Source organism: Mytilus californianus, unplaced genomic scaffold, assembly GCF_021869535.1.
Source record: "Mytilus californianus isolate M0D057914Y unplaced genomic scaffold, xbMytCali1.0.p SCAF_5, whole genome shotgun sequence".
In the NCBI taxonomy this organism is placed as follows: domain Eukaryota; kingdom Metazoa; phylum Mollusca; class Bivalvia; order Mytilida; family Mytilidae; genus Mytilus; species Mytilus californianus.
In genome coordinates this window covers 70,379,163-70,392,849 of record NW_026262701.1, presented here as the reverse complement: position 1 = coordinate 70,392,849, position 13,687 = coordinate 70,379,163, and the positions used below count along the sequence as shown (strand labels likewise).

The window sequence follows — 13,687 nt, the reverse complement described above, 5'->3', positions numbered from 1 at the left end:
ACTAATATACCTCATATTCTGTTTTAACATTAGATCATCTTATTTGTTTCATTCCAATAAAATATTGGTATATCTGATCGCCAGTTTGAGTTGCATAATAAAACAGAAGTAAATAAATTTGTTTAATAGGTAGATTAAAGATTTCAATTTTATTATATTTTCATTATTTTTCAAACCCTCTATGAAATTTTAATTGTTTGACAAAATTTTCTCCATATACATATTACATAATTTTAATCTGATTTCTACTTCTGTTCACTTTTCCACAAATACATTACAAGTCACTTATACTGATTCCCTGTTTTTGTTTCCTCATATACTATCTTACCTGTATTTGGAAACTGTTTGGATTAAAAATGGTAGCATCAAGCTGGCCTCCATGCTGACTGGTAATTGGTGTCACCATAGTATCATTGAGAGATGTAGTAAATTGGTTGTTCATAGATGTGGGCATCTGATTGGTTATTTGGTTGTTAAGTTGAGAGGTCATGACATTTTGAGGTTGAATTTGATTATTGATATGTTGATTCAACTGAGCAAAATTCTGCTGTCCTGTTCCTAGTAAACTCTGACTGAATGTTTGTGGTTGACCAAATATCTAGAAAATAAAAAAAAACATACTGTATTTATAAAAAAAACTTATTTCACAGAGACTTTTTTGTAGCCCTTTCTAGCATTTCACAGTGATTTGGAGTAATTAAGAGGGTGGAGATCTAACATTACTATTTTAACCCAGTCATTCTGAATAAATCTGTTCATATAAAAATAAGGAGATGAGGTATGATTGCCAATGAGACAACTATCCATCAAAGTTCAAATTGTCTGTGGTCTATTTCATAATACCCTTTTTTCCATTGAGGAATTTGGTGGTTACGTCAGAACCTTGCTAGTCTTTCTTTGTTGAATCAATGAGTCTAATCTTTGATGGTTCAGAGCTTTAGGATGAATAGATACTTATCTATCACTGAATTTGCCCTGAATGTGCATAAAATATTTTCAAATGAACATTAACCAAAAATAATCAATGAATCTATCACAGAAGACACATGCTAATTTCTAGATACATTGATAATTTTGAAGTGCTGTTTGGTTGCTGCCTCCTTAATGTGTATTTATCATCTTTTATTTACACTAAAAAGATTTGTATTTACATTAAAAAGGGATTTTAATTATGTAAATATATGAAAATAATTCATATATACAATTGGGTACTCTTTCTAATTGTCTTATTGAAATTTATTTGCACTGACAACTTTTTGATTGATTCATTTTGATTGATTCATTATGATGGATTCATAAAAATGCCTGAAAACCTAAAGTATTACTCCTGCTGTTAATAATTCAAAATTATTTTTAATTCTAAATTTACTTTCTACAACATATCCTTGGCATTTAGTTTTAACCTATGTTTATACTAACAGAAATTTTAACTTAAAAATTAATTCTCACACAAAATGAGTTGACCGATTTTCCCTAAGCTTCATACAACACTGAACCAACTTTCCAACAAGCAATATATATAAAATCAAATATCATTTGGTCAAATAATCTATGCTGTAACTAATAATATATTCACCTGATGATTAAGAGTTTGCTGGAATTGTTGATCCAGACTAGCAGAATTGAGAGCATCCTGAATACTGGTCTGAGCTAGGCCGTCATTCTGATTAATGGCACCGGATTGGTCAGTTTGTTGAAGGACAAGGTCCGCCAAATTGTTTTCCTCAACAAGATCAGCCTGATCTTTGTCTGTAGCATCTTGACTATCTCCATCAACATCCTGTCCATCGTTCTGTAGGGCTTGCAGAGCCAACTCATGTCTGAAGTATATCATATCATATCAGATGACAACTTATTCATTTTGAACATTTCAGTCTACCAAATATTGCAAGGTAAGGAGAGACATAAAATATATGGGTTTTGCTCATTGCTGAAGGCCATAAGGTGACCTATAGTTGTTAATTTCTATGTTATTTGATCTCTTGTGGAGAGTTGCCTCATTGGCAATCATACCACATCTTCTTATTTTTATAATGTTCATGTAAATGTTAACAATTTATCCGTTAATCTTTCGTGTGTCCAGTAGACTACACCTAATAGGATATTGGCTAAATGTATATATATTGGTTATTGTAATTGTATTTCAAAACACCAAACCCTTAGGTTTAATGTAAATTTTATTGTGTAAATATATCAACAAATTGGATAAATTATTCCTGAAAATTGTGTCAAAACCATGCATAATAGGATAGTTACAATGATTTTCTGACAGAAAATGAACTCTGAATACACAATTACAATTTTGCAGACAAGAAAATTTTTGTCTTTTTTTTTTTAATAAATAACTGTTTCTTAATAAATTGGTGTCTTCTTTGTAATGTAAATTAGATGACCTTTACAGTTCAAATAATTTGAATCTATTAAAAAAAAAATACAAGTGCAGTATGTAGACTTCTAGAATTTTGATGCATCACCATTTTCAACAGAACAGATCAAAATTTAATAAATTTTTCAGATAAATTCTTCTACTTACAGTCAAGAATTTTTTTTAAATAATAAATCAGAATATCAATTAAATTTAAACACAGGTCTGCAGTTTGGTTTGGGCAATTGCAAAACAAAAATATTATAAAGCTGATGACAAATTTTTCTCTCATCTTACAGGTAATTTGAAATAGTTCTGAGAACCTGATCTCCAAAATTTAAAAACCCAACATCCAAAGCACAAATCAGTGATAATTTTGAGTGCCTCAAAAGAAAAACCACCCAACTTTTCATGCAAAAGTCATTATGGTAATTTCTCATTTTGCAAAATGTCTTATCCAGATTCAGGAATGAACAAGAAATTCTTTTCTGATTTTGGTATTTAATCCAAAAGATGGAAAAAGGGTCAATAAATTTAGTGAAACCAACATAAAGAGAGAATTTCTGAAGTGACATCATAAATTTTTTCTCAAAATCTAATAAACTTTTCAGCTGCAAAAAAAAAATCTGCTTAAGTTTGAATCCTGAAGCAGGATTATTCATTTATTTTGGTACTCACCTGTGTGTTTTCATATGCTTTTTACAGTTGACCGATGTTTTGAATGTTTTTTGACAATAGGGACACATGAACGGCCTAACTTCACTATGTGTTGACATGTGACGTTTTAGACTTCCGTTTGTGGTAAACATGCTATCACAGATTAAGCACTTGTAAGCTTTCACCCCTGTATGTGTTCTGATGTGAGCTTTCAGTACACCGCTGGAAACAAACGCCTTCATACACTGAATACATTTGTATGGTTTCTCTCCTGTAAATAAAAAGTATATATTTTACTATATGTATTTTAAATCATGCAATTTGTCTAAACACATGTATCTCATATCATGCTATTTCCAAAATAATGATATGAAGCATTGTTAACATGGGATTGCTCAAAATATGTAACAGATAGGGAGAGGGAAATAGCTATAGGATACAGACAAACTTTTGCAACATTAAATCATCTGAGTTATCTCCCCTCATAAATCAAGTTCATAATTAATTTTTGGCTTTAAACAGTTTAATAATATTATCATTTATGTAAAAAATTCTTAACTGTAAGATAAAATAATATAAATTCAATTAAAAAAAATGTCATCATACAAATAAAATGCATGTGTATTCCAAAAAATCTATAAAAAGACACATATAACAAAATCTATCATACTCGCTTGAGGTCCAACATGACAGGCAAAATTTTGTCAACTCTCATACTACTTTTAACAGCGAATAAGAATAATTTTTCTGAACTTTCTAAACACAAATTGTTCCAAATCAGAAAGCTACAAATTTCTTTATTTTTTTCTTTTCAAGCAAGTACGCTTAAATATAGATCAGTCTTTATTCATTTGAATAATCTACTCAATATTTTAACAAGTATCTTAGTAGGAAGTTTGCATTAATTACCTGTATGAGACCTAACATGCTGTTTCAGATGACTGGATTTTTTATATCCTCGTGAGCAGAATCCACATTTATATGGTCTATCAACACTGGCAGCTTCTCCAAGGTATTGATTCAACAAATTATTTCTTGGGGGTTGCTGAATTAGACCTGAAATGAAATTTAATGATGAAATTTATTTACTTTTTTATTGTTGTTAGATCCTTTAGTTTACTCTTTGTCAAAATTATTGGATCTATAATTTTTTCTATAATATCTAACCAATATGCATATGGGTTATTTAACATTAGAATATATACAATGTTTTAACTATAAATATAACAAGAAGATGAATAAAAGTAGAAGTTGTGTATATATTATGTATATACAATGGATAAGCGTTGGTTCGTTAAAAAGATACTACAAACCCGGCAATGGTTTAAACATCAATAAGACAGCAACACAGAAAAGCCTGATGAAAATTTTAACTTATATATATGTATGACGGTACATTACTTTTTACTAAGTCCTACATTTTACATATAAGTTTGCAAACGCTTATTATAGACGTGTATATACCTGTATCAGTAATCAATATTGGTTCCTGAAGTGGTATATCTGGAACCAAGTCCTGTTTATTTGCTCTCCTAAATACTCTTTTAGGTCTTTTATCTAAATCACCATTTCTAAAATGTGATGTTATGTGACTTTTCCTGTGAGCAGATGTCCTGAAACTCTTTTCACATTGAGGACAATCAAATGGCTTAGCACCTGTATAAACATAAAAATAAAGTTAACAAGAATGTGTCCATAGTACACGGATACCCCACTCGCACTATCATTTTCAATGTTCAGTGGACCTTGAAATTGAGGGTAAAAACTCTAATTTGGCATTAAAATTAGAAAGATCATATCATAGGGAACATGTGTACTAAGTTTCAAGTTGATTGGACTTCATTAAAAACTACCTTGACCAAAAACTTTAACCTGAAGCGAAACAGATGGACAAACAAACGGACGCACAGACCGAAAAACATAATGCCCCTCTACTATCATAGGTGGGGCATACAAATTGAATCACCAATCATATTTCCTTCTTTTTTTTTACTTTGCCTCTGTGCATCACAAATTAACCCCTTCTTTAGGCCAATCATAATTAATTGGGCAATAATTCAGATTTTTATGAATTATGTATGCATTTCATATTCCCTGAACTGCATCTATATATTATAAATTTAAAGAAAACATTCCAAATATGTTTATATTCATGGAGAAATAAGTCAATACAGTGTTTAATGGAAACAGAAAGGTGTGGAACATGAAGAATTCACTAATTCACCTCCCATTGCACGATCTCCGTTTTTCATTTGACTTCGATACTGAATGCCTACATTTTTCGTTATCATTAATTAGTAAGTTAAAAATATTAAAATGTCTGTGAGAAAAATTAAGTAACCTCTGACTGCGTTGGACAGGTGATTGTTGAAATGAGTTAAGTTAAATAGAGAAAATGTTTGGGAGGGTCTGAAAGAGACCATAACAGGCTGGTGACCGCTGAAACGAGGTGACCGTTAAGGCAGGTTTGACTGTATTTGATGAACTATTTGATGTGTTTACATATGTTGCACAGAAAGGAAGCCAACAGCTGCATCCCTCTATATTAGGCTGCTGCACCCTCTATTTTAGGCTGAATAGGACATTGCACAGTGCATGTTTCAACATTTTATCCTTAATATATTTTCTGACAACCTCATTTTTACTGTTTCAAAATGCAAGTGTTTCTTACCAGTATGCATTCTAAGATGAACTTTCAAACTGCCTTGAGTAGAAAACATTTTAGTACATAAATCACATTTATAATCTTTGATTCCAGAGTGAGTTTTAATGTGTGCTGTCAATGTACTTTTCACAGCAAATGATCGGAAGCACTGGGTACACTTATAAGGCTTTTCATGAGTATGGATACGAATATGACGAACAAGATCACTGGGTTTCTTGAATTCCTTCGCACAATAAGTACACTGATGCCATCTCACTCCATTTACCTGCAAAATACAAGAAAAATGTGTTATTCATGACTGTTCTATTTTATTAGAATGATAAATATTAATTGCCAAGACATTTAACATTTCAATGTTGGAAATTTCCATTAACCCTAAAAACATAATATTGCAATGCCGACAATACATACTTATAAATTGGTGTAAATAAACAAGACAACAGATAAATAAAATTCCATGAAACAAAATGTATATATATATGAATATTTTCATTCAAGCAGACTACATGCAGCTGTTGGTTTTCTCTTTTGAACTGCTTTACATTTTGTCATTAGGCCTTTTATAGCTTCCAATGGGGTATGGGTGTCATCTTTATTGAAGGTCATACAGCGACCTGTAGTTGCTAACATCTACATCATTTGGGTTTGGTGGACAGTCGTCTCATTGGCATTCATACCAAATGTTTGAATTTACAGCCGTTCATTTATGATAGATAATAACAGCAGCCATCTTCTCTGATTATCGTGATTTCCATAGAGGTATAATTCTGTACTAACACAAACTTTATCTCCAACTTTTTTTAAATCAAAATACGAACTTATAAAGAGTTCTATATTTTTGTATATTTATTATCATAAAAATTTGCTAGGGGTTCTGCGGAACCCTGTGTCTTGCCTGTGATTGCTGCTGCCAGTGTAAAAGTGTTTGCTTCAGACAATATCTCTTAACCATTAAAAAGCTTCTGTTAAAGTTTCATAAAACTCTATGAAGATTCGACAAAGTAATTGATGTGTTACAAACTTTAAGCCCAGTCTGTATCTACTTGTTAATTGTAAAAAAATTAAGTCCATTTGTCAGTTCAATAGGTAAAAATGAAAATAAATGCTTTCATAATTTTGCTCTGGATACTGTATTTTGGTCATAAAAAAGCCCCTGTCCAAAGTTCATAAATTTCCATGAAGGTTTCACAAAGTTATTGATGATTGAAAAACTTTAACCTCAGATTGAGCTTGAGTGTTAACTGTAAAAAAACTAAGTCCATTTATCAGTGAAATACTGAAAAATGAAAATAAATATTTTCAAAATTTTGCTCTGGATACTGTATTTTGGTTAAAAACAAGCTTCTGTGCAAATTTCATAAAATTCCATGTAGTTTTGACAAAGTTATTGATGTTTTAAAAATCTCTAACCACAGGCCAAACCTAAATGTTGACGACACCAAAGATGGAATCTAGGATCACTATATCTCGCTTTTGCAAAATAAAACATTTTCGACAAAACTGAAACTGACACTGGTCCCCTACTTTTTTTAAGCTTAAAACAGACTTATACCTTTCTGATAATATGCTTTTTGACAGAACCAGTAGCAGAATCCTGCAATGTCATGGTTGTCACTGTTTGTGTTATTGGTGTATGCTGTAATACAGAGATAGGCATTGGAGCAACGGGTACCAGTTCCGTACCAGAAGTTGACGGCACTACTGTCCCAGTTCCCGTTTCACCACTAGGAAGACCACTATTTTCTAAGGCTTGTTGCAGAATATCACTATTTGAAACCTGAAATATAAAAATTATGAAAAGTCATATTTCATAGAAAAATAATTGGCTAACAATGGATTTTGTGGGAATCCCTTTTTCCCTTTTCATGTTTTCCATTTTCAGCATGTGCAGTTAAGAATGTAATGTTCTTTGTCAATTAATTTCTGGTTGAGAATTTTAATTTCCTTGGTAAAATTTATCTAACAAACAGTTCATTAATAATCCTAATTTATGAAATAATAAAATGCTTCGCTGGGGCGCAGCTTGATACGACCGCAGAGGTCGAACCCTGAACAGTTGGGGCAAGTATGGACACAACATTCAAGCTTGATACAGCTCTGAATTTGGATTGTTATTAAATATTTGACACAGCATAGGTTTCTGACACAGAAAGAATGTGGTCTAAAAACTTGAATTTTTTTAATTTACCTATTATGGTCCAATGTCCAAAATCAAAATACATGGTTAGATTCAGCATATCAAAGAACCCCATATATTCAATTTTTGTTAAAATCAAACAAAGTTTAATTTTGGACCCCAACTTGGACAAACTTGAAAACTGGGCCCATAATCAAAAATCTAAACACATGTTTAGATTCAGCATATCAAAGAACCCCAAGAATTCAATTTTTGCTAAAATCAAACTAAGTTTTATTTTGGACCCTTTGGACCTTAATGTAGACCAATTTAAAAAACGGGACTTAAAATTAAAAATCTAAATACACGGTTAGATTTGGAATATCAAAGAACCCCAATAATTCAATTTTTGATGAAATCAAACAAAGTTTAATTTTGGACCCTTTTGACCTCAATATGAACCAATTTGATAGCGGGGCCCACAAATAAAAAATCTAACTTCATGGTTAGATTCAGCATATCAAAGAACCCCATATATTCAATTTTTGTTGAAATCAAAAAAAGTATAATTTTGGACCCCAACTTGGACCAACTTGAAAACTGGGCCCATAATAAAAAATCTAAACACATGTTTAGATTCAGCATATCAAAGAACCCCAAGAATTCAATTTTTTGTTAAAATCAAACTAAGTTTAATTTTGGACCCTTTGGACCTCAATGAAGACCAATTTAAAAAACGGGACCCAAATTAAAAATCTAAAAACACAGTTAGATTTGGCATATCAAAGAACCCCAATAATTCAATTTTCGATGAAATCAAACAAAGTTTAATTTTGGACCCTTTTGACCTCAATATGAACCAATTTGATAGTGGGGCCTACAAATAAAAAATCTAAATACATGGTTAGATTCAGCATATCAAAGAACCTCATATATTCAATTTTTGTTGAAATCAAACAAAGTTTAATTTTGGACCCCAATTTGGACCAACTTGAAAACTGGGCCCATAATCAAAAATCTAAATACATGTTTAGATTCAGCATATCAAAGAACCCCATATATTCAATTTTTATTGAAATCAAACAAAGTTTAAATACTGGACCCTATCTTGGACCAACTTGAAAACTGGGCCCATAATCAAAAATCTAAACACATGTTTAGATTCAGCAAATCAAAGAACCCCAAGAATTCAATTTTTGTTAAAATCAAACTAAGTTTAATTTGGACCCTTTGGACCTCAATGTAGACCAATTTAAAAAACAGGACCCAAAATTAAAAACCTAAATACACGGTTAGATTTGGAATATCAAAGAACCCCAATAATTCAATTTTAGATGAAATCAAACAAAGTTTAATTTTGGACCCTTTTGACCTCAATATGAACCAATTAGATAACGGGGTCCACAAATAAAAAATCTAAATACATGGTTAGATTCAGCATATCAAAGAACCCCATATATTTAATTTTTGTTGAAATCAAACAAAGTTTAATTTTGGACCCCAATTTGGACCAACTTGAAAACTGGGCCAAAAATCAAAAATCTAAATACATGTTTAGATTCAGCATATCAAAGAACCTCATATATTCAATTTTTGCTAAAATCAAACAAAGTTTAATTTTGGACCCTTTGGACATTAATGTAGACCAATTTGAAAACTGGACCCAAAATTAAAAATCTAAATACACTGTTAGATTCGGCATAACAAATAAATAAATGTGATCAAAGATTTTACAAATCTAATGCGCCATACTGTGCAATTAAAGATTACTTCTTGAAATTTTTCAATATTTGAAATTTGAAAAAAAAATAATATTTGAAGAATAATTCTTTTTAATTTCTGAAATCTGAAATGAGAAAAAATTGGCCCCCCACAATTTCTTTTTATCCCCCCCCCCCTTTTTCCCCCCAAAAAATTCTTTCCCTCAAGATATGGTCATAATCTCAATTCAAATTTCCAATGGAGTTGGCAACCATAATTACCCATTTAAATTTACCATAGTGCTAACTTAATCTATTTTATAATAGAATTAATAAAAATATAGTGTCAAATCTTTCATATGGATTTTTTTGTAAAAAAAAAAGATGAAAACATTTGCAGATATTTTTACTGGTCTTCCTTTATAAATATGCATTTCTTTAAACATAATTTAAAAGCAGTGTAAGGGAAGTAACCAAAACGTTGTATTTGGATTACCTCCCTTACACTGTTTTAGATTATCTTTATTGTTCATTAACCATTACTTTATACATAATTTAAAAGCAGTGTAAGGGAGATAATTTCAATGATGTATTTGATTTATCTCCCTTACACTGCTTTAAATTATGTTTTGTACTAAAGTATTTGTCCATTAACCAGGACAACCTTGTTTTTCCCCCTTTTTTGCCCCTAATTCCTAAACGGTTTGAGTCATAACCCCCCAAAGCAAATCCTAACCATCCCTTTGTGGTATGGAAACTTGTAGTATAATTTCAGAGAGATCCATACACCGTTCCACAGTTATTGTCTGGAAACTAGAAAATGCTCATTTTTGGCCCCTTTTTGGCCCCTAATTCCTTAACTGTTGGTACCATAACCCCCAAAATCAATCCCAACCTTCCTTTTGTGGTATTTAACCTTATGGTCAAATTTCAAAAAGATCCATTCACTTAAACTAAAGTTAGAGTGCGAAAACCAATATGTATTCGGACGACGACGACGACGACGACGACGCCGGACGACGACGACGACGACGACGCCAACGTCATACCAATATACGACCACAAAATTTTTTTGCGGTCGTATAAAAATAAATCAAGACCCCAATGAAAATTTTTGCTTTTACAGTATATATAATACAGCTATTACCTGTTGTCCATCAATCTCTTGTATTTGATTTTCTGTTGTGTGTTGATTGGATTCATCCTGATCAGCAGGTTGTTCTGACAAACCTAAAATCTGGTTTATAACCATGTCGTTCTGTTCTTCTGTTATCAATTGTTTACCAGAATCATTAGGCATTGGAATCTCCTACAAAGAAATATTCGTTTTCGGAACATGAACTACATAATATGAGAAATCATCAATAACAGAAGCATGAATACAAAATTATTGAAAATATTGGAAATAAAGATAGTATGCAATATGGACAATGATAATAGTGAGAGAAAAAAGAAAAGAAAAAATGACTACTTTTATTTGAAGGTATTTTGCCAGTAAAAGCCAAACAAAATTTAAAATAAAACATACTGTTTGTTCTGCATGTTCACGACTAATATGAGCATTCAAACTTCCAAGCTTTTTAAATACACAGCTGCATTCACTACATCTGAATGTTTGAAATTCCTGTCCATCTTCAGGCAGTGTATGCACTCTCTGGAAAAAAAGGTCACAATTATAATGTACAAAGGTTTGAATAATATACGTGTATAACATGACTATGATATCATTTTTACTTTTCATATTGAATTTTCTAATTCTATATTGTAAAAGCTTTAATATGGCATTACCAGTTTTTTCTCTTGTATCCTAACTAAGAAAGTCAACCCACATATAAGAAAAAAATTAATGCTTTAAAATACTTTTTTTCTTACAAAATATAATTTTGATGCAGTCCAATGCTTATATGACAAAGTGCCTACAGTATTTTCTTTCAAAACAATGATGTACCATTGCAGTGGTATGTGACCCTATCTAATACAGGGATAAAATGCTAACCAGAATGTTACATAATAAAAGCATAAAATCAACTTTAAATGAATACATAAAACTTTCTCAATGAAAAACTCCTGATCAAACATTAAACATATATCGAATGTTTAGTCCTATTCAGGAAGCAATTGGTAAAGCATGTTGTACAGACCTTCATTTCTATAAAAAAAGAAAAAAAGATCTCTTGATTGAAAACAGAGATGACAATAATTGAAGTCATTAAAAATGTCAAAACTCATTTTGAAGCTTTTTTGGTTTAAAATACTTACCTTAATATGAGCTCTAAGATTTCCTTTCTGAGCAAATACATGAGGGCAGAAATCACACATGAAAGGTTTGTCTCCAGTATGTTTACTCATGTGTATACGGAGAGCCCCTTTCTGGTTAAATGCTCTGTTACATAAAGTACATTTATAAGGCCTTTCACCTGCAAAGAAAATACATATCATATAAATAAAATTGAGAATGGAAACAGGGAATGTGTCAAAGAGACAACAACTCAACCAAATAGCAGAAAATAGCCCAAGGGTCTTCAACACAGCAAGAAAGGCCATTCAACATAACTGCTTTTTCAGAGGATTCATTTCAAATTTCATTCAATGCTTTTTTATAAAACCATATCTTTATATATAGATACTGACACCTTGTTTTGAATCATATTTTGGTAAACACAGATTATATAGTCAACAAAGAAGCATGCAATTGTTGATTATGTACCAGAGTTTTTCATGATTAATGTGCCACATTTAATAACACAGTAATGTAAGTGCTTAAAACAAAGCAGTGCTAGTTGAAACGAAGCAAAAAAACAGAATTTTCTTCTGCCTGAAACAAATCTCTACATCATAGCAGTTTTCTGGTGTAAGGGCGGTAACTTTGATAATTTTTGGTACTATCTCTTAAGGTGTTCAACTTTGCTCTTTTCAAATGTTTTGTCAATTCTATATTGTTACCTACATGTTTCAGAAAGTCATCCTTTCATATAGTGAGAGGATATTCTAAGGACTAGTCTGAGATCATTTTCTATGTGGGTTTGCTGCCTTTATGACATTAACTACATACCCCCACCTCCTTTATCTCAAATATAAACAAATTATACAATTTATACAGAAAAGTTACCTACAGCTATTTCTTTTTTCACTTTTTTCTGTTCATAACAAAGTTATAACATTCTGTACAGATGTGCATTTCAACAATTAATGCCTGTGAATTGATGCTAAAGGCTTAAATATTTGAAAGGCCAAAACCTAGTAAAAACATTGATCAGATAAAACCACAAAGAACCAAATGTAAAGCCTAACCTAAACAAGGAACTAAGGGTTTTGCATGAGGACGATACATTCCTTAATCAAAGGCATTTTCCAAAATTTAATAACAGCAAATTTTAATACAACATGAACAATATCAGTTTTTAAATGCAGGTAAAAATATAGCTAATAAAAAATATCAGTTTTTAAATGCAGGTAAAAATACATAGCTAATAAGTTTCATCTTGTGCATCATCACTTCAAAAACAAGCATTATGAGAGTATTGCATGGCAATACATAGTCCCCTACCGGATAAAAATTCATTTTACTGGAACAAAATGCTAACTTGTTCTATAACTTGTCATGGTGTAAACAAAAGTAAATATCATGTCAATATCTTCAAGCATGACTAAAAATAGTGTGGAAAACTGATTATATGAGTGAAAAAAACATTAGAAATGATTAATAGTTCTCTAAAATTAGATATGATGTAATACAGTGTATATCTATTTTCAAATTATAATAAAATATAATTAATAGTTCCAAATATTTTTTCTGTCATTTGTCACAAACTAATATAGATTTGTAACTTATCTATAAAATGTCAACAACTTTTATCTACACAATGTAATGTATTAAAATATATACATTAATAAAAATAATTACAAACGAAAGTGAACCAACGCCTGGTGAGTCTGTAGTGAGTTAGAGTCCCTGAAGTGGATACCTCGGGTATGCAGGGTCGTTATGATGAAACACAATAATGTAGAAAGTCTTATAACAACAACACTGGAGGGACTGCTGCCACCGAAACATGTCGATCAATAAATTTTCTGCAGCAGTCCCTCCAGTGTTGTTGTTATAAGACTTTCTACATTAATAAAAATAGTTTATTATCTAATTAAAGGATTTCTCTTCATAATTTTTTTATATATATATAGCATTC

At 31.1% G+C, this 13,687-nt stretch overlaps 3 protein-coding genes across 4 annotated transcripts in view; 1 reads left to right on the top strand and 2 right to left on the bottom strand.

The window, feature by feature from the left end:
- LOC127701343 (plasmanylethanolamine desaturase-like) overlaps positions 1-13,687 on the top strand; it is a 429,461-nt gene that overhangs the window by 139,848 nt on the left and 275,926 nt on the right. The gene's annotated exons all lie outside the window — the stretch shown is intronic.
- LOC127701263 (zinc finger protein 236-like) overlaps positions 1-13,687 on the bottom strand; it is a 35,831-nt gene that overhangs the window by 15,866 nt on the left and 6,278 nt on the right. Inside the window, exons 6-15 of the mRNA XM_052205093.1 lie at positions 11,763-11,920; positions 11,032-11,157; positions 10,651-10,812; positions 7,240-7,464; positions 5,694-5,952; positions 4,487-4,678; positions 3,932-4,078; positions 3,044-3,293; positions 1,577-1,820; positions 329-598 (exon numbers count right to left, since the gene is read on the bottom strand). Coding sequence (XP_052061053.1) covers positions 329-598; positions 1,577-1,820; positions 3,044-3,293; positions 3,932-4,078; positions 4,487-4,678; positions 5,694-5,952; positions 7,240-7,464; positions 10,651-10,812; positions 11,032-11,157; positions 11,763-11,920 — 2,033 coding nt within the window. The remainder of the gene's footprint in view (positions 1-328; positions 599-1,576; positions 1,821-3,043; positions 3,294-3,931; positions 4,079-4,486; positions 4,679-5,693; positions 5,953-7,239; positions 7,465-10,650; positions 10,813-11,031; positions 11,158-11,762; positions 11,921-13,687) is intronic.
- Positions 7,678-13,687, bottom strand: part of LOC127701319 (phospholipase A2 group XV-like) — a 131,160-nt gene continuing 125,150 nt past the window's right edge. Inside the window, exon 7 of the transcript XR_007981978.1 lies at positions 7,678-10,398. The gene's annotated coding sequence lies outside the window, so the exon portion shown is untranslated. The remainder of the gene's footprint in view (positions 10,399-13,687) is intronic.